This window comes from Cottoperca gobio, chromosome 13 (assembly GCF_900634415.1).
Source record: "Cottoperca gobio chromosome 13, fCotGob3.1, whole genome shotgun sequence".
Taxonomy (NCBI): domain Eukaryota; kingdom Metazoa; phylum Chordata; class Actinopteri; order Perciformes; family Bovichtidae; genus Cottoperca; species Cottoperca gobio.
Window position 1 is genome coordinate 11,626,080 of NC_041367.1, and position 25,198 is coordinate 11,651,277.

The 25,198-nt window shown below is 39.0% G+C and overlaps 2 protein-coding genes across 2 annotated transcripts; one reads left to right on the forward strand and one right to left on the reverse strand.

The window, feature by feature from the left end:
* The first annotated feature begins 5,232 nt into the window (after positions 1-5,232).
* On the forward strand, positions 5,233-11,189 carry ap2s1 (adaptor related protein complex 2 subunit sigma 1). Its single transcript, XM_029446149.1, has 5 exons — positions 5,233-5,391; positions 6,364-6,513; positions 6,937-7,050; positions 8,876-8,935; positions 9,684-11,189. The coding sequence occupies exons 1-5, from the start codon at positions 5,389-5,391 to the stop codon at positions 9,783-9,785; spliced, it is 429 nt and encodes a 142-aa protein (XP_029302009.1). The 5' UTR covers positions 5,233-5,388; the 3' UTR covers positions 9,786-11,189.
* Positions 11,190-11,932: 743 nt separating this feature from the next.
* rab4b (RAB4B, member RAS oncogene family) lies at positions 11,933-22,250 on the reverse strand. The gene is made up of 8 exons (XM_029446148.1): positions 22,056-22,250; positions 18,741-18,821; positions 17,638-17,752; positions 17,278-17,340; positions 15,512-15,666; positions 14,837-14,932; positions 14,526-14,702; positions 11,933-14,423 (listed from the first exon to the last, which is right to left on the reverse strand). The coding sequence occupies exons 1-7, from the start codon at positions 22,069-22,071 to the stop codon at positions 14,587-14,589; spliced, it is 642 nt and encodes a 213-aa protein (XP_029302008.1). The 5' UTR covers positions 22,072-22,250; the 3' UTR covers positions 11,933-14,423; positions 14,526-14,586.
* Positions 22,251-25,198: the final 2,948 nt, after the last annotated feature.

The following is a 25,198-nucleotide window of genomic DNA, read 5'->3' on the forward strand; positions in this document are numbered from 1 at the left end:
ACAACGCACACGCACAATGTTTTGTGTTATTAAATATAGCTTTAATCAACCTGTTATATGCATAGGCCTTAAACAAATTTTACATTAGCTAAATAGCCATAACAGCCACTTCTTTCTGCATCCTATATATTTTATTTACTTTCTGGTCTGTTTCATGTAAACATTAATCCAACCAGACCTGTAGATGTATACAATTATCCGTGGACAAATTAATTAAATACAAATAAAATAAATATATGTAATAATGGCTAAACCATTATATACTCACACACAAAACAATACTATTTATAAGAGTGATCTAAAATGTGAGTAGGATATTTTCATTGTTATTTTATACTTATACTTTAACTACATTTCAGAAGGAAATATTGTACTTGTCTTCTCTTTGTTTATTGTTTCGTCTTGTACCGTTGGCAGCTGTGGCTACTAGTCAATGTAATCAACATATACTTTATTGTATGTATTTTTCATATTTAAGAGCAATTACATTCTGCCAGCCATCACATCTACATCACAATCATTTTCCTTTTTGTAGCACTTAGGCATAATTAGTTTGTTGTAAAGCATACAAAGAAAAAAGAAAGGGGAAGAAAAGAGGAGCAGGAGGTAAAGGTAAATATGAAATGACCTGTAATGTACAAATATGGGAGGCAAACCAACTGCCAATTTCATTTTCCACGCACAGATATTATCCACTTTGTCCCTTGTGTAAGAGATAATTTCTCAGTCTTTAAATCATTCTTTTCATCTCATGTATCTCAAAATATGATGCACTGTTATATATTAAAGTACCCAACCCAAGTGATTATAACTGTATGACATGGGCCAAATTCTGCAATGAGTTTTTAAGCTTTTGATTACATTTTATTTTTTACTCATTGTACTTTAGTAAAAGGAATGGAGGACTTTTACTTGTAATGGAACATTTTTACATCAAGGTTACTGTTGCCACTGATGATTACATAAATACTTGAGGGTAATTATCCTGGGCCTACATTAATATCAATACTTTCACAGAAATTATGAATAAAGTCATGAACAAATACATTTCAAATTGATATCAGACAATTGTTTTTGTATTCCAGCATGTCGTATTGCAACACTGCAGAAAGAAAAAGAAACATCTTAATATGATCATGATCGTAATTAATTTACTTTATTTTGGTCCATTTGCCCTCTTGGCCCCATGTGTCACACATCACTTCCTTTCACAACTGATCCCCTTGTCCCTGTACAAACTGAAACATTTGTCATCCTCTAACAGATTTTAATGTGCCGTGGCTAACCGGTAATAGATTTGTGGAGCGGTCACCCGAGGACTCCTACCTTAAACCGTATCGAGCAGCACATAGGGGAAATATTTAATGCCTTTCCTGAGAAAATCCATCATCTCAAAGGTTTGTCCTAATTGTTGCGGCCAGGGTCATCCTCTTGGTGAAAGACTCGCTGTGAAATCATCTGTCCTTTGATGATTTCAGCCATGACATAATACAACTTGAAGCTCCTATGGTATATGTTATTTCTTCAGAAAGACAATGCCGCTACTGCCACATACTTGAAATGGCTGCAATGTTGTACAAGACAACTGCCTGTACTAAAACCTTCCTCCTTTCTTAAAAAATGCAATAGTATCTGATAATCTAAACTCTGTCTGATATGAAAACAAATACTTTATAGGGCTGTAAAACATCATTTGTTGATTTTGAAATGAAATTTGATATTCAACACTGCAACACTGCAACCTTGAAACAATACAGACATCATGTCAGAGGCTTGCCATCTAAGTTACAATATTCAGTTTGAGGCCGTTGAATAGCGAAACCAAAACACACCATAAGACATTTGTGAAGAAGTTCTAATAATCCTACATGAGTTGTAAAATGATATTGTATAAAGTGAACTATGTGTGCTTTGACAGTTTGAAATGTGACCCACCATGAAATACACAGTCAGACAGGGTTCAAGGTGCGCTGCCCTTCGTTTGAATAAGTCCACATGCTTCTGTCCAATCACATTAGTCAATGTGTTCTCAGCAATATTTGCACGACTCCAATCACACAGAGTAAGATTAGCAGGGGTCAAAGTTTACCACTGTTTTTCATGTAAAACTTACTAATTTAGCTATTAAATTGTGACACAGTTTATTTGTGAGATTAAATAAAGACACATGAGGTTATTTGTGCTATTTAATTTTCTAAATATTACCACATTTGTTTTGCTTTTATAACCTTGGACACACCAACACAACTGCAAACATTATATTGAGTAAAATCTCTACTTTTGTCATTTGGTAGTTTTTCTCTTTCATTTTATATCGTTTCCCTATCAACCCTCTCTGTATTTGCAGCTGAAATATGTCTGGGTCCCAAGGGCAAACACATTCCTTCACTCGCAGTTGTGCAATCCGTGACAATCACAGTTCCCCCATCCCCCTCTGACTCCCTAAATGCTCAGAGAGGCAAGCTGTCCGAGCTGTCTGGGCAATGTTCTGCGGTGAAAAGGCCCAACCAGACCAGTAAACAAACTCTGAGCCCTGATTCTGCAGAAAACAACCACGAATGATGTAACCTCAAGAGGGTGGAAATATATAGCCAACCGATATTGCAACTTTTTCATTTTGTATTGTGTATGAAAGTAATTCTGAGGTGTGTCACAAATGTGGTAGCTTACACAGCTACCAGGCCCCAACATCCCCCGAATCACCCTGCCACCACCTCTTCAAACTAGGCCTACTCCCCTCTGGCAGCTGATAAGGGACAATGCATGCACGCACCACAAAACTGACACAAAGCAGTCAAATTGGTAAACATGGCTTGACTGAATTACATTTGAAATCAAATCTACATTCCTCTATCAAAGTAGTGGACGAAATATTCAGATCTTTTACTTAAGTAATGCCACAGTGTAGGAATACTCTGTTATAAGTAAAATCCTACCTAAGTAAAAGCACATAAGTGTTAGTATCAAAATGTACTCAATCTGCACAACGGACCATTTCAGAATAATATATATTATATTATCATATTATAATAATGGATGCATTAATGTGTTTTGTTTAAATGTTGCAGCTGGTAAAGGAGGAGCCTACGTACACATTCCTTTATTAACATCATACCACTGTATTTTGTGGAAGAAGTATTCAGATCCTTCACTTAAGTAAGAGTAGCAATACAACACTGTGAAAATATTCCACCTCAAGTAAAAATGTTAGACATTTTATTGTATTTTTATATAACCTGTTTACAGTTCCTTTACTGTAATGACCATTTCAGAATAATATATATTATATTATCATATTATAATAATGGATGCATTAATGTGTTTTGTTTAAATGTTGCAGCTGGTAAAGGAGGAGCTTCTTTTCTAATATACTGCAGAGTAGCTTGTAAATTTCACCAAGGGATCAATAAAGTTTTATCTTAACCTGTAATAATACATGATGAATTATTTGTTGATTATGGACACAGTTCATGGTGTACGGGGTGGTCCTCCTCACCGCTGGGCCTGTACCTGGGGGTCCAGTATTCTCTGCCAAGTCAGTGACCCCAGCTGAGGCACATAACACCCACGTATACACAGACACATTCACCTTCTTAAGTTGGGAATGCAAACCAGTGAAAAGCCAAAAGATGTGAGGTCTGGATGGCTACGCTAGTGATATTGCATGTAACTACGTATTAACAAGGATTACCAAGCGGCAATGAAAAATAGATAAGACTACACCCCGACATAAAGAAGGGCCGTGTCAGACCCTGTAACGAGACCTTACTTTTTGCCATTCTGACAAAGGCTAAAGAATTACAGGTTTATGGACAAAGTTGACCAATATTGGGATAATTTTATCTTGCAATGCTGAACTTGAACAAATATCCGCTTCAAGATAATTGTGTTGAATAAAGTTCAATAATGCCATACCATGTATGACCTGGATGTTTGGAAGTACATTCAATAAAACAAAGGAACTATATTCATGCCTGTGTTCTATTTGTTTAACATGGATTGTAAAATGATTCAGCATTGTCCCCCTGATATTCCTCAAACAGATGGCGGTTTACATAAAATATATTAATATGCAAATATTGACAATTCAGATTTGCCAGTGTAGTCCTCAGCATCTGAAAATATACCATAAACATGCACGCACCAGAATTTGTGGAAGTTTAGATACTATAACCAAAGCCGACCTAAAGACTACATTTTCTCTGCTGCAACCCTCAACCTTTGCTACTCACAATGTGTGAATGATGAACAAACATTATAATGGCAGTACATATTTGTATAGTGCACCAGGAAGACACAAATAATATCTAAGTTGTGGAAATGTTCAGGAAGGTAAACAATGCACTTTTACAAAGATGATGCATTTATACACATCACATACAAGTCAAGACATAGCCTACGTACACATTCCTTTATTAACATCATACCACTGTATGTTGTGGAAGAAGTATTCAGATCCTTCACTTAAGTAAGAGTAGCAATACAACACTGTGAAAATATTCCACCTCAAGTAAAAATGTTAGACATTTTATTGTATTTTTATATAACCTGTTTACAGTTCCTTTACTGTAATGACGTTTTACAGTTAAACAGCTTTACTGTGAGCATGCTTCACAGTAGGCTATAAATGCTCTACTGTAATTGTCATTTACAGTATGATTGTGTAACGCTGTTTTCTAGTAGGCTATGATACTGTAATCAGGTTTTATAGTAGGTCTACAATTAAATCTCATAAATGAGGTGTTAGCCTGAATAAAGTGACATAACAGGAAGATGGAAACTGAGTTGACAATTCTGTCTGATATCAGACAACACCTGGATAGCACTTTAAGTCAGAAACGAAGATAACATATTTGTTTTACATGTGTTAAGGTCAAACATACTGCGTAAGTCTATGACATCTTAATGATACTTGGACAATCTTGTAGTAATTCAATTTAAATAAAGCTATTTCGTTTCCTTAAATAGATTGAGTGATGTTAAGTGTCACATAAAAATCTGTTTAATGTTTTTTATCCTTATCCTATAATCATAGTTTGTTGAAATTCGTGATGAGAAACCGCACATAATTTATCTACTACATAATATAACAGTAGCGGTCCGTTTTCTTGTCATGTGATTCAAAGTACGACTCAACAAGCGACAACGTGGAGGGAAGATGGTTCTTGTAGTGCCATACAACCTTCTGTTGGCCGTAGATGTGTCGACAAAAACTACAGTCCCCACCATGAAACGCAACTTGGCGTAGTTTTGCACTTCCTGTTAGCTCGGGGAAGATAGTGGACGAGCGGTCAAAGAATTTACTGATGTATTTATGTAAAATCGTAGCATAATTGTTCAGAAACGTGCTATTCTGGAGCCTTTTAGGACCATATTTAGGAGACGACAATGGTAAGTATGTCACAGATGAACACTGTGCTATTTTCTTATCATAATAGTAGCGTATTACCGCTAGCTTGCTAGCATTTTCGAGTTCGCTTGATAACGTCTTAATTCAGTCTGGAGAAAACGTTAGCTAGCTAGTTAGTTAGCTTACCTTAGCAGGCTAAAGGCCACAGATCTGAAGTCGTAATGTTTTATCAAAGAGACCTGACAATAGATCGCCTGTCAATCATTTTAACTTTGTAAAAGGTCTTACACAATCATGCTGTCAAAATAAATGGGTGTGGTTTAGCTATCACTAGCTTACAGCTAAAGCTAACGGTACCAGTATTTCTCTAGCTAGCGTTGCTTACTACGGCTAGATGTTCAGTTATAGCTAAAACAAGACATTAATAACTTCTAACGTTAAATTGTATGACAGTTATTGGCTTACAAAGTATCATTAGTTAGCAATAAATTCACTAAATCTCTTGGGATTCTGAGAACATTTTGAGTTTGTATGCACAGTAGCCTACATGTTTTATAGTTTAACATTATATTATAGTTTAACCTTAATACATTCATATATATAAAATACTGTAATATTGTATGGGAAAATATTTTTCCAATTATCTGAACTAAATATTGCTTCTGCAGAAAGTGAATTAGATTGGCAACGTTTTCAAAGCTGTTATACCTTTTTGTTTTATTGCAGTTGTTGCACTATCTTTGACATTTGCATTCTTCAGACCTGTACGTTTGTCTTTAAAGCGAGATATAAGAATACATATTTACCTTTTTTATAGTTTTAGATATTTAGAGGTTGTTTCATGTGATTTGTATTTATGTGTGTAAAACAAATGACACTTAAACAATAGTTGTGTCTGATGATCTATTAATAATTTGAGTCTCAAATCCCTTAAGACACCTAGGACAAGTATTTCAGTGGACTATTTTTGTTGTAATTTCATCTAGTCTCCTTTTTAAATTTGTATTGCACAGATCCGCTTCATCCTCATCCAGAACCGAGCAGGGAAAACACGACTGGCCAAATGGTACATGCAGTTTGACGATGATGAGAAACAGAAGTTGATTGAGGAAGTGCATGCTGTGGTAACGGTCAGGGATGCCAAGCACACCAACTTTGTGGAGGTATGTGATTAGTCAGTATCATATGCATGGTTGTTTGGTTATTTTTTCATGGGTGGTTCTGTGACATGCCCCAATATGTGACTTTGTTCAGTTGAACCAGAACTTTTTTTCTAAATCCTATCAAGAGCAGTATAATGATTTAAACCACACTGTCGTTAAAAGTCTCTGTCATGGTTCTTTTTACAGTAAAATAATTGAATGACTCATGTGTGTACCACATAATAAACAAACAATACGCTGTGAAAATAAAAAATAAATCCTTGTCTGGATTAGTTTTATTATGCATTTTGTTCCACAGTTATGAAATATACTGGGTGTGTTTTACCTTAAAGCTGGGAAGCTTAAATCCAAGCAAAGCTGCTGTTGTTGCCATAATATGAGAGAAAAAGTTGTTAAGTGGCTTTATCTGTGTTGTTCTCACAGTTCAGGAACTTCAAGATCATTTACCGGCGTTATGCTGGTCTGTACTTCTGTATTTGTGTGGACGTGACCGATAACAACTTGGCATACCTCGAGGGAATCCACAACTTTGTAGAGGTAACTGACACACACAACACATGATATATAGACTTAGTAAGTGAACTATGATGATTTACTTATCATGGTCTGATTATTTCCAGGAATGTCTGTTAATGATTTTCTTCCTCTACTGCCTTGCAGCTCTTTAAATCAAACCTGCATTCTTTTGGAAAATATGGACTGCGGTCAATTGATATTTAGTGCAATATAATATCAACATTTCTGTGATAAAGGCACATCAAATTTGTCTTTAACAGAATATGGATTGTCCGATTGTTGCAAGGATAACAAATAAGTGACAGTTTATCCGATTAGCATGACACACTGTCTCAGTACAAATTCATAGAATCATTTCTTTAAAATTCTTATGTTCAGGGTATGTCATTATTGACGTTGATCAGGGTTAGATAATGCTAGGTCCAGTGATGTTGGAAATAAGCCTTCAGCAATAAAATGACAAATTGATCACTAATTACAAACTGAGTCTGAAAGCGACTGCATAGGCATTGCACAAACACTGAAATGTCTATGGCAATGATGCAGCAATCTGAGATTTGGGAAGCCAATATTGTTATAATGAAAAACAGCAAACTAAATGCATTTAATTATTTTCTGCTGCTCATCATTTCAGATGTTGCGTAACAACACATCTACCAATAATTACATCTGACTCTGGGTGTTTTTTATATCCTATTTTACAAGTAGTAGTGATTGCATAATTAAAACCGCTTTTTAAAAGTCTGTTCATCAGTGTAATGCAATAAACAAACATTAGTCCTAGTATATTTAATTGTGAAAGCCTAATTGTTTCAGTTCATAGGATTAAATGTTTTCCTCAAACGTTAACCTACTTAAAGGAGTTTAATTAGAGGTCAGTGAAGGGAATCAACTAAGCTACTTTCACAAGTATATTAGACATTTATAACGAGTCATAAGGCTTAAATATGTTCAGGGTAGATTAGTAGGAACATCGGTGCCAAAGACCAACGAGAATGTGGTTTTGATGAAAAATGAGACTTCCAGATCTCCATTCAAAAGCTGTGTGAGCTGGACCGCGGGACACAGCAGCCTGTATTGATCATTGCGTCTCTAATAATTTGTCCTTCACGTAACTGCGGCGTATGATTACTTTCCACCATAGTATAGTGTATACTGAATGTGGGACGTGATATCATCATACCTGGGTTTGTGTCTGTAGCAGAGATTTCAAACCCCATAAATCCAAGATAGAAGTGTCGTACTTACACAACAGGGTGGACATTATGTGGAGGCATGATAATATTACATTTTATAAATCAACTGAAATACGAACTAAAATTGTGAGCTTGTTTTTGGCTAAAACAAACAGAAGGCTAGTTTTCTATCCTGAGCCGTGACCAGTGAAGGTCATTTGATGTAATGTTTGACTGTGAAGGAATGCGCGGCAGTCTTAAGTTGCACTTTCTAAGCTTAGGTTTATTTATTTTAAGTCACTGCACTCGCAATAAGATACACCGAGCTGAGCGCTGCATGAGCTCACAGCCGGACTCTGTGGTGCTCGTTCCAACATTTACTTAGCAAATTCTTCCATTGTTAATTACTCCATACTACAGCTTAAAAAATGACCTCATGTAGAAACATGATGAGACGAGCAAAACGTTCATTTGAATTCATTTAGACGGTTGTACTGGGAATCGGCCGCTTACATGGTTGTGAAGTAGATTCTGCTGCTACCACAGCGTCACTTAATTTCTGCACTATCGCATCACATTAAGATATACAATTATCAAACATTATGTCTTCTCACAGCACACTATTATAATTTTTTTTTTTTTTTCTGTTCCTCTCCGTTCTTTCCTGTAAGGTGCTGAATGAGTATTTCCACAACGTGTGTGAATTGGACCTTGTGTTCAACTTCTACAAGGTAAGGACATCGTAAGGTGATTTTTGCTTTGTGAGATTTTCAAAATAATTTAAAAACACCTTGATCAGACAGAAGGAGCAGAGGAGTACGGACGTGACATGGAAATCACTACAACAACTCAAGTCGTTCATTGAGATTCATCCTAAACATTTAAATGGGGGATGGATATATATTTTACATATATTTTTCATAAAGGGAAATGCTAAGCAACAAACACCTCTGGACTACTGCTAGTGTTTCTAAGGGATTTTGAACAACCGCGCACATGCTTAAATATCCATGCACTGCCACATTTGACGTTTTACACCCAGACAAATTAAAGAAAATCCACATTTTTGGACAGTAAGGGCCTTCCTATTTCATCCACTGATGTTCTGCTGCTACTCGGGCAAACTATTTCACAAGCTCAGTCACTCGCAGGTGTGTGTGGCAAGGAAAGACTGATTTATCCCATCACATTTGTCCCATTAATTATCTCTGTGTTTAGTCACCCAGCAGTTCATCTTACATCTTTACTACGCAGAGGTGCAGTTGAGTAATGATGACCACAGGTTAGGTGATGACTTGTCAGTATGTAGGACAAATGTAAAACCTTTTCATGTGCAGGGATGGAGATAATGTCCCTTTTTTGGTTTCAGGTCCCACACGTGGTTTGTAGTATTTGTACTCCTGAATCCTCTCATTTCCTGTCATCACAATGTCCGGCCATGTCCGCCCTCTAATTCAATGCCTGTGTCTACACTTTAAGGTGTACACGGTGGTGGATGAGATGTTCCTGGCGGGAGAGATCAGGGAGACCAGTCAGACCAAGGTCCTCAAGCAGCTCCTCATGCTCCAGTCGCTTGAGTAGAAAACAGACAACCATCCTCCCTGTCCACCAATCTGCTGCCCTGGTACCTAAACCGACCATCTCCATTTATTCCCGTCACTCTGGAAATCATTTTCCTGCTCCTTCGGCGCAGACTTCACTCTTACAAAACTTCAGGAGGGGGGTGCTTTTAGAAATAGAAATGCACAATATTGTTTACGTATGGATATATAATATGGAAATGCAGATAACCTGTTCGTCACAGCAGTCTATAGGTTGCAATATTCTGTATTTGTTGAACTAATGAAGTCTCCCAGTATTAAAAGGCTGTACATTTCAACATGTTAACATTTCATCTGCCGCCTTAGTTACAATCAACTTTATACTCTGTTCACTTTTTCCAAAGCCAGAGGCTGCAAAAATGAGTCATTTTATGTAAGCAGTTGTCTTTGCATTTATCTCTGTGCCGTGTGAAACACTGATTTCTCTCCTGCCCTCCTACTCTCTCTTCATTAACGTCAACATTCATTTAAAGACACTACTGTAACTAACAAGCACCACGTATAAAGAGCAACTGCCTGTAAGAGCCTTGCAGCCATTTATATAAATCCATGTAAAGAAAGACTTTGTTAGTTAAGTGGTATTAGATGCATCTCTATCTGGATCACAGTACAAGCAAACTACAACTAGAAAGCCCTTTAAAGCAATTGACCCGCCACGGCAAGTTCATAATTGAATGGAGTGTACTTAGGATGAGTGTCACTTTGAAGGTGTGTTATGGCAACCTGTGCTGTCCTCATGGCCGATGATGAACACTGTAGGCTATGTTAGCTCAGATGGCTGCACCGAGGATGTGGTAATTGTTTTCATTGCATTCAAAATTATCAAGATGGTTTGATGCTACTCATAACATTAAATGGTGCTTGTTGGTCACTTTAAACACTCAGAAGAGCTGGACGTAGAGTATATTTTACATTAAAGCAGTACTGTGAAGTTTGCTTCTGGTGTGTACATACAGTGTATCGTGCGTATGTTGAATATTGTGAAATTAACAAATGCATTCCAGAAAGAGTGGTTCTTGCTCACTATAACATTTGATGAGTATTTACTTGTGTAAGATCCATAAATTCCTTTGCCATTGCGTAAAATAAATTGGCTTTTAAAATCCTCCAAGCCTCATGAACTTTGACAGCTCGACTTTAATGTTATGAAATGACTTGTCATACCATATAGTCAAAGGTGGTTTCAAATGTTACTGTTGTTGAACTTTTGTATTTTTTCTTTTAATGATTAGGCAATTGTGAAATATATATACTGCTTCCCTTGTCCACCTGTGTGTTTGTTGATGGAAGATGTGTGTGTGTGTGTATCTATTACTGTCTCCAGTTCAACTACCCACATCAATACATCCCATTATATGTAAATAAAATACATGAATATCAACTATTTCTGCTTTTAATTAAAGATTAAGCTCTGTAAAAGGGGAATTGTATTCAAATTAAAATGACATTCCCAACAAACCTTAATTATGTCTTAAAATATGTATTAAATATTCTCCCTGAACGTGTTGGCCTAACAAGCACAGCTTTTAACAAGACTAAAAGAAAACTATTCACTGAACCTCATAAGATGACCTTTAAGTGATAGTCTTTAATATAAGGATCAGATATATGTATACCCAATGCTTTAGCACCATCTAGTGGTAAAGCAGCAGCTCTTCCACAGTAAATGATGCAATTTGGTTATGAGGTCATCCTGACAGCCTATCTAGGATCAATAAATCAGTCAATATATCCACTTCAGCTACATTAAACCACTCTAGCTGTTACTCCATCGACCTGAGAACATAAATCCTGACAATTGGACACAGAGGACATTTACTCTTCATCTCATGAGTCCTCTGATATCCTACCCTCACTGCCTTTGAGAGAAATGACGCCATTGAAGAATAAAAGATAAGGCAAATCAACCACCTACATGGACTCTATTGTTAAACTCAGAGTCTGAAGTCAGCTGCCTATAAACCTGATGTGTAATAAGTTATTGCTCATAGGAGAGGTAAAAAGCAAGTGGGAATTACCTAGATTTAGAATCTGATGTATTGAAACTCCCTTGGGCAACACACTGAGCACTTAAAACAGGAACCGTAAGTCACTCAGAGACAGAAACATAAATATCCAGGAGACAGGTGAGAGGGATTGACTGAAAAAACAAGCAGTTTACTGGGAATTGCATATTCATTACAATCAATGAGCAACACTCACCCTCAATGGACAATAGACAAATCTTATTTACAGCATATGTTACTTGAGATGTACAGTAGTATTTTGGGTTGATTATATAACATTAGTTACTAAGCAACAACTGAGTTGGATTGCGTTCATCACGATTGAATCTTGACAGGAAGTGAGAAAATGATGCTTATATGGCTATTTTTGATGAGTGCTTATTATGAACTGTACAATAAATACATACATATGAATGCAAGCTAACTGGTTCAACAGCATTTTGAGGACTTGTTAACTGAATATAAACACCACCTTGTTATTATCGGAGTTGCTGCTGACGGCCTCCCACAGCTCAGGAAGTGAACATCCTTTCATTGCTACCTCCACGCCAGCAGCGAACAATAAACAAGCAGAATCAGACCGCAGGAGTTGCCTCGTGGCAGCGGAAACAAGGAAATCAAATTAAGAACCTCAGTTGTTATTTAGTAAGAAATTATAACAACTACAATTAAAATCTTTATTACATTATACTGTTCCAAGTAAAATAAAATGTACAATTCTATAGTTGCAGCATATAAACAAAACAAAAACATGAAAATTCAAAAGTAAAAGTGCACTTGCAGAAGGAGACAGACTATCCCACAATGCCAATATTTTATGAAAACTGAAAATAATCTTTGACCATCTGTCTCTTGATATCCTATACTATCTTTACTATCTTATGTTTGCACGACTCACCATCTTTCTCCCTTCAGTGTGCTGGCTCACTTGAGCTTAAAACACATATGGTTTGTCTGGGAGGACATATGCTTACATTTGAGGAGAGGACATGAGAAATAAGTTTGTTTTGATCTCCTCTTCGCCGGGTCAGCGGTTCAGACAAAAGCAGTGCCTTTGACTCAACAGTAGGGCGGGAAGTTTAGAAGTTATTAACTTGCAACCTCGTTTTTTCCTCCGGCAGCAACACCACCACCACCACCACCACCACCACCACCGCAAACCATGCTGTCAGTGCTGCAAGGAGGAAACCCTGTTTCAGTGGAAATCCCCTGATTCTCTCGGGGGCAACACGGGGCCTGTTCTAAAAAGGAGAAAATATCTGGGTCGGCTCGGCAAAAAATCAATTACATTTTATAGCAGAGCTGCTTCTTTGCTTGACTAAGAAAGTTAAAAACAGCATCCTGACTTTTATCAGGGCGCACTTACAACCTTGCATTAAACAGTGCGAGGGAACTGAGTGGGCAGCATGAACGTTTCCCCAAACATGGCACAGAAGCAAAACCAACTGTGGTTTCCTGTGACGTCCACTAACACAGAATGTGCAGCGTAAATTAAAGGGAGTTAAAGGAAGAAGAAAAAAAATGGAGAAAAAGCCCAGCAAGAGGAGTCAAGGGCATTGTTAGCTTTGCGAAAATTGATGATCCTTTCTTAACCTTACACTGTGATGGGACCGGAGACACCGGGACTTTACCACGGGATTAATCTGATGCTGCATATCTGCAGACTTTGGGAATAAAGTAGAATAAAGAGCAAAATCTCTTTTTTTTGTGCTTTAAACCTAAACCACAGGTGTGTCTATGTGGAGTGATGGGATGGTTCTCTTTGACAGTTTAGAGACGTGGTGAGTAGGAATAGATTCCCAATATCAAGTATATTACTAAGGCCAACACTCATTTGAATGCGAACCAAAAAGTCAAATGACTCAACGCAACACACTTCGCAGAGTGGGTAAAAGAACAGCGCTCTACATTTGGGCCTCACTGACTTTATAAATCTTAACTAACTCCGCTGCTTCCATTTGGATCAGGAACAATGTTGCTTCCTTTACAAAGATGTATCTGATGTATCTGGTGTTCAACATCTACATGAATTCTTAATCGAGATCTGTGCAAGTTGACTTCATTTCACTCATAGGACGTGTTTGGACTGTTTATCACTTCGTCACCATCAATCACAGGCTTAATTTACAATTAAATAAAAAATAAGAAAAAGGATAAAAGCTAAATCAACGGGAGCCTTTATGAATTTTAAAACCCTTACTACCAAACTAATCATGAATCATAACCAGATAGGTTGAACAATGAATACGCACCAATAATAATTTAGAAACAATGATGTGCAAACGTAGAAAGCATGAAGGGGTTACTAAAACCAGAATGAAGAACACAGAGATAAAACAACAGTGGGGCATCCCGTACACACAACCCTTGACTCGTCCTCGTCTGGTAAGTCGCAATTTTCTTTCCTTCTTTATGATCCAAGCGTGTTCACACTGAGGGGTTTCCCTGCCCAGACACAGGGGCATAGCTGACCCCCTCAGGTCAGAAGTAGAGAGTCTTACCAGAGATCAAGGGTCAGGGGTTGCAGTGACCTCCATGACCACTCATCCAGGTGATCCAAGGTGTGTGAGACTGCAGAGAGAAGGGTCCCACACACCAAAAAACACCTGGAGCTGGATAGAATAAGGACACGAGAAGGTGAGGCAAGTTTAAAAAGAAAGAGAGGTCTCTTATTTAAAAGTATAAGCAGCCTGAGTTGATGACATGCCACTCACCTGTAGGGGGCGTGCTGTCCGTGTGGGCCTGTGGGCTGAGGTGAGGGCGGGCCCCCGATCCTTAGCAATTACACTGCTGTTTATTCGGTGAGGTGGTGCCTCTCGGCTGTCGCAGCTGCCTCAACGAAGCATCTCCATACTGGATACCTGAACCCATCCTCTCCGGGTCTAACTCACCTTTGAAATGAACCGTAGTGAGAAATGTCAGCAATGCAGACACACAGGTATACAGAGTACAACAAAAGGCACATCCACAGGCCTTCCTGCACTCAAACACAGAGATCTTAAGTAGTGATAAATCAGCAGTGTACCTGACTCTATCTTGTTGAGGATGATGCGAGCGCACTTCAGGAAACCCTCCTCGACATTCTCCCCCGTCAGAGCGCTGGTCTCCAGGAATATCAGCTCTAAATAGGTCAGACTAGAATTAACACCTTGCGCTTGTTTGCCTAAACCAACCAGTTAAGCAGTTTACATCCATGTCTGTCCAGAAAGGTCATTATTTTTCATTTTAAAATTTTAATTTATGAAATTGTCATGATTAGCGTATGAATTCTTGAGTTATAACTACAAACTTGTTATGTGAGGTCACAGTCACCTTTGACAACTAAATTATAATCAGTTCATCGTGCAAGTGGAGGTTTGTGCCAGATTTCGTTGAATTCCCTCGAGGCATGTAAGTGTAAGATGAATTCTTGAGTTATAACCACAAACTTGTTAAGTGATGTCACAGTGACCTTGGACACCAAATCCTAATCAGTTCATAGTTTGTGCCAAATGTGAAGAACTTTCCTTCAGGCGTTTTGCGATTCACTCGAACGGGACTGACAACCCAAAAATATAGTGCCTCCGGCCACGGCTGTTTCCCCACATTTAAGGTGGAGGAAAAAAGACAGAAGGAGAAACCAAAGACAGGATGGTCTGGCAGATATTATGAAAAGAAAGCATAATACAGACAGAAATAATGTAGAGTTAACATCAGTTACCGTTCTCTTGAGCAAAGCGCGACGCTTCCAGGAAGGTCACCTCTCTGTCTGCATCCAGGTCTTTCTTGTTGCCACACAGGATAATAACAATGTTGGGGCTCGCCAGAGTCCGTGCATCCGTCAGCCAGTTGGTCAGTGCATTGTATGTCTCCCGACTGTAAGACAGGACAGATGGACACACAGTGCGGCTTAAAGACTCACCCCGTAACATGTTATGCTCAAATGATTTTCTCTGTCAGCATAACCTCAAGGGTCCAAGTGACAGGCCTGCATTTGTATATCTGAGCCTTTAAAGTACTCAATAATATAAATAATACATTTCAATTGATCACATTAATCTATCAAATATATAAAATATATATACACCATCCAGCTTCCCAGATTATTAGAACCACTATCTGACATACTTTATATCACAAGTGTCTTCAAAGGGTTAATAAATATGCCAAATATAAAGTGACGGATCGTTCAGTCTGACTTATTAAACCAATCAAAATGTAACATTTTAGGTGGATTTCATTCCGTCTTTGTCTCCTAATACTCGAATATGTGTAAATGACTGACAAAGACAAACTTTGAAACACGAGCATTGTGTTATTTAGAGCAAGTTGAGAGTCACTAGTGAAACAAGTGTCCGAAGCTTTGCTTCTGAAACGAGTCTGCTTCCCTTCTCAGCTCTCTGGATCAGATTAATTATTACACAGAGCAGTCTGTTGACGATCGTCACACAACCTTCATGGAAACTTCGACGGGTTAAAGCCGCTGGTCACCATGGAGACAGGACCCTGGTGTCCATGGTAACATGAGGCCAGTGAGGTCAGCAGAGTGATGTCTAACAGCTGCTTTCACAAACAGCCAGAGAAGGACGTCACTTCTTATCCACACGACTCTCTCTCTCTCTCTCTCTCTCTCACTCTCTCACTTTTAAATACTTTCCTGTCCATCTTCCGGCTAACCTTTTCACCTGTGAGACGGGATAAATGTCTCCATCTCCCACTCACTCTCTCGTTTTCCATCTCCTCCTCCATCTGCAGTTCTCCCTCCACTCTCCCTATTTTTTCCTCAGATGACACTTTCTATGATGGACCTTTTGCTTTCCCGACCGCTGCCGTCTGCCAGAGGATGCCTTTATATTATAGCTCCTGCCACTCTGCACTCCATCTCTCCCTCCACAAGAGCCAGTTCATTCTCACAAACACAAACTGGATTACATTCCTGTCTCTCTGGATTACTGCACTCACTCCATCTTGATTTCACAACCCTTCTTATCGCTACACAAAGCTTATGAAATACACTGCCTGTGAGTGGGCTCTGGTATTCATATTTCACTGTGCGAGTCCCAGTACATAGTCATTAAATTGCACAATTTCTGGAGGTATATATATATATATATATATATATTTTACACCTCACAGACTGAAAACAACAGACTGAAAACAACTAGGTGCTCATAAAGTGAAATACGATTTACAGTAAAGCTTTATGGGTTAGTGAATTAAAATGACAAAGTCCGGCCAGATCCAATTTCAACCCTTTAAAATATCATTGCTGTGAATGTCTTACTACGATGTTGCATTTTCAGTTTTTAAAAAAATTATTTTGTCATTAAATGAGGAAAAATGATCTCAAGTCGGGGAGATATTCCCTGCACTGGCAGGAAAATGTGCTTGTGTCTATATCCCACAATGTGGATAGTATGTTTGTTAATGTTCATTCTGTTAAACAAATTTGCAGTATAATTGATCTGTGGAAAGGTAGAATTTTACCTGGTAATATCATAGACGAGGAGCGCTCCAGCTGCTCCTCTGTAGTAGCTGCGTGTAACAGAACTGTGGAGAGAATGCAGAAATCTTGCTTTAAATATTGTATTCACAATATCAAAATCAGCTGGGGAAATGTGGCTGGGGAAGGTGAATGAAAAACCATCCCTTGCTTTTAATTATTATCATCAGTCAGGTGCATGATTACTGCGATGGAGCTGCTCAGAGAGCGTGACATCTCCACAGGAAAGTGTCGGTAACAGTTTGAAGCAGGATGTTGCCCAAAGACAGCATGAGCTCAGTTATTCATGTTCTATTTCTAACGAGTTTGCCAAACTCTTAGCAGGGCATTTTGCAAGCCATTACCGGAATCGCTCCTGCCCAGCAGTGTCCCAGATCTGCAGTTTGACCGTCTTCCCACCAACATTGACCACTCGGGAACCAAACTCCACGCCGATGGTGTGGTTGGAGTCCTGTTTAACTGAAACATGAACGCAGACAGTGAACAAAAGGAGAGAACGTGATGTAATAGCACAGCAACTAACTACAGCACAGTTCTTGTAGTATGCCGTTATGTATTCTTTTCCTGGCAAAATTGATGTGCTGTTGAAACAACCCTTTCAAGTCTGTTCCCAGAATTTTAACTCTAATTTATAATGTGTTGCTGTGTTGTGTTGTGCTTGTTTCAAAGACCTAAGCTGTTTTGTTTAAACACTTAGATGAGATTAACTGTCAACCTGCCCTCCCTTCACAGCACAGGGACCTAACATGTCTTTAATCAAATTAACACAAGCATGTGTGTGTGAGCGAAACAAGTTTTAATTATGGGACATGCTTAGCGCTTACTGGCTTGGTTACTTACTTATCAACATCGTCACAATTCTAAAGTTCAATGGATAGTTAAAATGGTTTTTTATAATGGATACACCGAACTACAGGTTTATTATGGGCACTTGGACAATTTAATGCAATCCAAGAGCTCTGCAATAAATCCTGACTGTGAGGCTTACGAGAGGTGAAGATTTAACTTTTTGAAGCCATTGTTAGTTGTGTTATTGGATTGAACTAAACAGAAAGTGTGTGTTTAAAGTCATTGTAATTTAAAAATAAAAATACAGCTGAACAGAAACATAATTAGAATTATAATATAATAATAGAAAATAGTTATCATGTGATGTATTTTGCGGCTCAATAATTACCTACACACACACACACACGATCCTGTCAGTTTGGTTTGATTGCACATGGACGTAAATGAATAACTTTCCCAGGAGGAACATGTTGAAAACAAAAAACTCACAGCAGAGTGAGAGGGTTTATTTGGTATGTGGCATGAGTCACAACTCATTAAATCAACAACACTAATTGTTACCATGTCAATGTTTGTGCGTCTGTGTAATAGCACAATTATGTTTTCACTCTTATGCACACCTGATGGGACTAATAGGCTTTAATGAGGCAACACTTACACTTGTTCTCTATGAACTGGTGGAGGAGGCAGGATTTCCCCGTCCCAGCACTGCCAATCACCAGGAACTTAAACAGGAAGTCTGCAAGCAGAAGAGAGGAGGTAGAGATCAATGCAACACCAACGTCGGGGGAGAATCTGAACCTGCTGCTCTTTGCTCTTCCATCCTCAGAGACAATCCTTAGATTTCCTCTTAATCCCATTGAGCTTCTACTTGCACAGTATTCTACAACCCCATATAGCCTTCTAATCACAGAGCCTCACATGTAATCAGTATAACCTGCTACTTATGATTCTGATTGAATGTGCTTGTTTGTCTGGAGGTGGAAAATGTCTATGTTTGAAGCCTTGAACACTTAATAATGCATGTCATTAGAGCAAAGCCAAAGCTTTTAAGTTATTGAACATGGCTTAGGTTAACTGATTTGGGATTGAATGACCACAGCCAGCTGGCTGTACAGATGTTGTTGTGGAGAATGGGCCCTTGCTCTGGAGACCCCTAACATGTAAGGCCTTCCACGGCACAGACAGTCTTTGTGAGCTATGACCAACGATAGACAGGGAGCATTTAAATACGTAAAAAACTAGATATGAAACAATATGGCGTGTGTGTATGTGAGAGAATCATAATGAGTGATACACAGAAAGGTAGTACAAGTAGGACAGGATATGCGGAGGTTGATACGAATAATGATTGCAAATTACAGCTTTCCTCCTGAGAGCCTGCTTCAGCTGGAATTTGAAGGCAGTGTGCAATTTTGGCTAAAGCTTAAGCGCTGGCTCTCCAGGCAGAACTGCTGGCCTGGCAAATGATTAGTGACTACGGTTGAGATTACCAGCCAGGTGAACATCCTGTGAGTATTTGGCTCCGCCCTTGGGCTTTGGCTTTGCTCAGAAACAGTAGTTTAGAAAAGAAAACAGAGGAGAAGATGAGGTTGATCTTTAGTTCCTGTGCGGCATTCATTTGAATGCCAAATGTGTTATGCTAGTGCACTTGGAGCCACCTTCATCGGCCGACACACACCACCGCCAGCTCCATTTATGGTGCACCTTTGTTTGGCGAGGCAGGTGTTTTCTTAAGCAACACACACACACACACACACACACACACACACACACACACACACACACACACACACACACACACACACACACACACACACACACACACACACACACACACACACACACACACACACACACACACACACACACACACGGTCATATTCACAGTAACAGAAATGCTCAAACTAATTTAAGGAGCCGAGCACTTAATAGTTTTCTTCTGCAACAACAGTCAACATTACAACCACACGTTGTCAACGGTCGTGACAACAGAACTGACAGAATCAAAAGCTAACAGCTCGGTTTTAAAAGCTTGCCTCGGCTTTTCAGCGTCTTCCCAGACATCACAGATTCCCATGTGAGATCTGCATACAACAATCAAGCTGTCAAAGCATTGGGGAGAGAGGAATAAAGCACTGTCCTCTCAAAAGCAGCCTTTCAAGCTTTCTTTACACATCAATATTAAATACCCCCTGAGGGAACAGAATAACACTGTTATCTGCATTCACTTACACTGTGACAACACTTAACACACTCAGGCCCAGATCTACCCAAGGTTTATGTCTGATGATGTGTCCTCTGATCTAAGGACAAAGTGTACAGGGAATTTGCACTTGAAGTTACACAAGAGGTTTGCCTTATTGCACAAGACCGAAGGAAAATATGGAAACTGGAGAGATTAGATTAAATTTCACAAGTAACAAAATATGATTTAGAAAGTCAGATGTAACAGAGGCCAAAATCAATGCCAAGCAACACAAATACTCCAATACAAAAAGGACATTTTCTACTATTTTCTGACATTTTGTAGACGAAGCCATTAATCAAAAAGAGTATTGAGAGATGACTCAATAATGAAAATGAATAAGCATTAGTTGCAGCACCAAGTATCTACTCACAAATTGCCTACATGAAGCAATATGGACGAAATAATAGGTTTTCTAAGTTGTTCATCAATTGTCCAATAACACCAAACAAAGTGTCTAGTATATTTTGCTTTTTAAAAGTAGTGTCAGTCTAATTCCGAATTTTAACTACACTGAAAAACTGCCAGAACAGAATATTATCTATTTCCATTATCTTATATAATCCACATTCTGTAACTATACAAGATAAACTAATGAAAGTGTGCCAGGCGGACCAAAAAATTGAAACACAAATTGATTAAAAAATATATAATGAATTACCTGTGGGCGCATTTAACCTGGCCATGTACAAATTGCATTCATATTGCTTTTTGCAAGTTCCACTACTGGCCCTCCAGGAGAGGAGACAGCACAGGAGTGAGACAGAAATCAATAAAAGGCTATTACAGCTACCATTAGCACTGGTACTTTTACCTAAATTCTGCCTGCTGGGATAAAGTTTCATCAAGGAATGAAGGAGACAGGGTACAAGTAGAAACAGATGGAGAGAGTGTGTGTGACAGAGTGCAACAAGAAAGACTGATGGTGTGCCATTTCAAAATAACTGGGTCTACAGTGTCAGGCCTATTGTGCTATTGATCCTATCAAGCAGAGTCATGTTGAATGAATGTATGCAGAAAAATGTATCAGTAGTACTGGTGGTCTGTTATATTGTCAATGCTCACAGACAGGTGCAACCAGGTCTTCCATCAGCATTAATATGTATTGTAGAGAGAAGGGCAGTTAGTTGGATCAGGATGTAAACAGACACACCTAACAGCTGCTACTCTACAGGTAACCGTGGGATGATCAACCACTGACTTCCTTATAGAGGCCTTGTAGCTAAAAGCTAACTTGCCAAAGAGTAAACATCACCTGAGACTGAATGCAACATTCGTGCAGCTTGCAGAGACATCCAATCTGCTTGAATCTAAATAAACTCAGGTTAATCCAGAGTCTGCAAACACATTATACACGTGTAGACATGCATGAAGCTCTGTGTCTGAAGTTTGTCCAACTTTTACCTGGAAACCTATCGCCATCTGTTTGCTCATGACAGTTTAAGGAAGCAATACACTCCGCCATCGTAGGACAGAGGTGTCAGTTAATACAATTCACGTAGCACTTAAAGTACATCAGTTTCTTTAAATGAAATGTCACTTACAAACCTTAACTATTACTATCAAAACACACAGACATGGTGAGGTGGCAGCCTGCAGCTACGCTAAGCTCATCATATAGCTAGCTAACTAGCAACGTTGCTAAGAGCCAGTCAGTCTCATCACACCAGAGTAGTGACGGCTAGCAAGCATGAAATTACAGCCTGCCGCCCCGCACAAACATACCGTATGTCTCAGACATGTTGACCCTCGCTGTATGAAGGACTCAATCAGGTCTTTTTTTTACTGTTCTCTTGGTATTGTGACAGCTGTGTGCTCGCTGGGTTCACACCTCTTCGGGGTGTTTATCTACGATGCTAGAGGCTTCCTTCCTAGCTTCTTTTGCTCCGACCACAACCAAACACTGCAGCTGCGTGCTACGTCATTCGTACTATAGTGTTGCCTTCGTGTTTTGTTGGCCATGTAGGAAATTTAACCAGGTAAAACATGACTAACCCGACAAAGTAGTCGAACAATAAGGGAGTTTAGAATAACAGAAATCTGATGAGTTGTGATCTGTACATGTCTCACATTTTGACTATGTGTCAGAAATGCCGTTAATGCCACTATAGATCAAATGAAGATTTGACCCAATTGGCTTAATTATCACATTTGTATTCTTCAGTGTGTCAAAAGTGTGTTCCCGTTCATTTAACATTAAAGCAAAAGATACCAAAAGGCCACTGTACTACAGATGACATTTAGTTTAGTCGTTAATTATTTAAAATTCGCAAAAAGTATTTTGCAGTGGTGAAAAGAACAAGCTTACTTAGAGAACAGGAAGGCAGCATTATTTGGTATCACCTTTGGTTAATTACCAGCATTTCTCAATGTCAATCAAATCAGTATTCAGTCTTTATTCAGTATGAATTGATTCAGTTATTTCTATTATAGTCTAAATTTAAGCGTTATTGATACTGTACTTCTGTAGTTATACATGTCTGTTGGTGCAACTACAAGCCACAAGGTGGCAGGCAAAGATAAAGGGACTTGAGACTTGAATTTTCTCGAGACAGCGTAGTGTAGTCTAACCTGGTTAGATGCTGAAGCTTCAACATAACGTGACATAATATTTTATGAAAATGTGAGTTCATTTTTATTATTTCATTTTATAGAATTTCTTATTTCTTATGTTTATCAAATTGCATTATGTTGCCGTTGTACTTCAGACATCTTCTATAGAAACTAATAAAAGTTGCCCATTCTGATTGTATCATAATCCCCAAATCTAGGCCAAAACCTCCCAAAAAAGAATCAGTACACAAACATGTAGTGTCAAATCTGTGGTAAGGGAGTTATGCATAAATGTGGTGAGCAGATAGGCAAGCAGATGACTACTTTCCCCTTGAAATAATTGCTCAAAGCAATGTCTTTTGAGGTTTTAGAGGAATGAGGAATGTCTGTTTTCTTGATCTTTGCTTATTCATTCGTCACCTTTTCACAGACATACGCACGCACGCACGCACGCACACACACACACACACACACACACACACATACACACACACACACACACACACACAGACATACACACACACACACACACACACACACAGACACACACACACAGGGCCCAGGGCGTGGAGTGCAGGGCCGCCCAAGGGCAACAGGTGATAAATTACAGAGCCTTCCACTCTGCTACTATCTCTCCCAGTTCTGCCTGCCTTTGTTCTGCTTTGGCAGATCCCCTCATCCTCCCCAGTCTTGTTAAAAGCTCTTTTCACTAAGATTAAAGACAGAAGGAAACACAAGGCTCAGCGTCGTGTGGGGGCACGGATGTTTTCCTAAGGTGGGCTACAAGAAAGGCTGGCCTCAAAGGTGTGCAGCAGGCAGAAAGAAAAGACCGATGTGTTTGCTTCCGTTAGGTGCTCTGCTCACCTTTGTTGGTCTCTCAGTGTTCATTGTGGCTTTCTTGTTCATCTTTCTTGTCCTTAATGCAGGTGTCATCATCAGAGCAGATATTTGTTTGGACTGCAGAGCAAACAAAGGTGCGTTTTGCGTATGTCTGTGTGTTGTTTGAGGATTTTGACCTTGGACTATCCTGTCCCTAACAGTTCATACTAACAGCAGAGAGGCCTGCTGGATTCACATGCTTTAAGAAAGACATGTAAAGCAGAAAATAACTGAATAGAAGGGGGGCCTTTCATGTCACATCCAGACGGTTTCAATTTGAGATGAAAAGAAATGTGTTCATGATGAGCACATTGGGGAAGCCCCACTTAAACCAAACATCATTCACGATGTTTACAACAAACAATGACTCATTTTCCAGAGGACAATTTAAGTGAATCACTTTTTGAGACAGGTGGGCTCTGCGGTTGGCTGGCATCACTGTAAATATAAAGGTGTTTGGCACATCATGAGTCATAGGCCATACAGTAAAACAGAGGGATGCCTGACGACGTGCTGTTTTATATACAGACACAAAGGCATTCTATGAAGTAAGGGCTATTAAGATACACTGCGGTGTAAACATAGCCAAAAGGTGTGAATGCAGTAATGAGTTGAAACAAGTACAGACTCCACATATAGAGGCGCTGTGACTGCGGCTATTGAAGTTTGAAAAATCACAATCCAAAACCCAAACTGTCAAACAGTGAATGAGGCTCTCAGACAGACCGTTATGTGTGTTGGAGTGCAGAGTGAACAGTACAGCTCTGATTCAGACTGAGGGGGTGTATTTATGTACATACCTACTCTGCACAGTAGCACTTGTACAACTGTTTGTTTGCATGCCAGGGCATCCGCTTCAGTTTCTATCCCACCTCACCTCACTTCATTCTGCACTGAAGTCAGTAAAAGCCCTTGTAGGTCGGCACACATTCGAGCAGATACCCCAGGCTATTTGAATTACTGTAAGTAAATGGAGTGGGACAAAAGGGGGGCTGCGGTCTTTGAAATAAATAAGAGAGCATCTCTTGAAGTCATACTGAGGGTTACACATAAAAGAGAAAGGTCTGTCATATCAAGTTCCTTTTAGCTATTCATAGTTCATGTCTTTCATCTTCCATTATTATCAACAGATGTAATGTCAGCTATAAATACACTACAGCCTACTGTACCACATTTTCATCTTTGAAAATAAGACCATAATGGGATGGCTATTTTATCATGCTCACATCATACTGACAGCGCGGTTTCTTTGTGTTGTTTGTTTTCCATCCTGCCATCCATTAGCTATACCTGCTTATCCTCTCCTGGAGGGTCAGCTGGGAACCAGTCCCATGTTACATTTAATTATTTCTTTTACTTAACATGATTTTTCTCAGATTAACTCCTTTCTATTTTACTATACATTTGAAGCATCTCTGTGTTCTGAACCTTTATAA

Excerpts from the sequence above, each read along its gene's own strand:
- ap2s1 (XM_029446149.1), top strand. Across the intron at positions 6,514-6,936 it reads AGCACACCAACTTTGTGGAG|TTCAGGAACTTCAAGATCAT; the intron begins GTATGTGATTAG and ends TTGTTCTCACAG. Across the intron at positions 8,936-9,683 it reads TTGTGTTCAACTTCTACAAG|GTGTACACGGTGGTGGATGA; the intron begins GTAAGGACATCG and ends CTACACTTTAAG.
- rab4b (XM_029446148.1), bottom strand. Across the intron at positions 14,933-15,511 it reads GCGCTTTGCTCAAGAGAACG|AGCTGATATTCCTGGAGACC; the intron begins GTAACTGATGTT and ends TGACCTATTTAG. Across the intron at positions 14,703-14,836 it reads CCTCAACAAGATAGAGTCAG|GTGAGTTAGACCCGGAGAGG; the intron begins GTACACTGCTGA and ends TTCATTTCAAAG.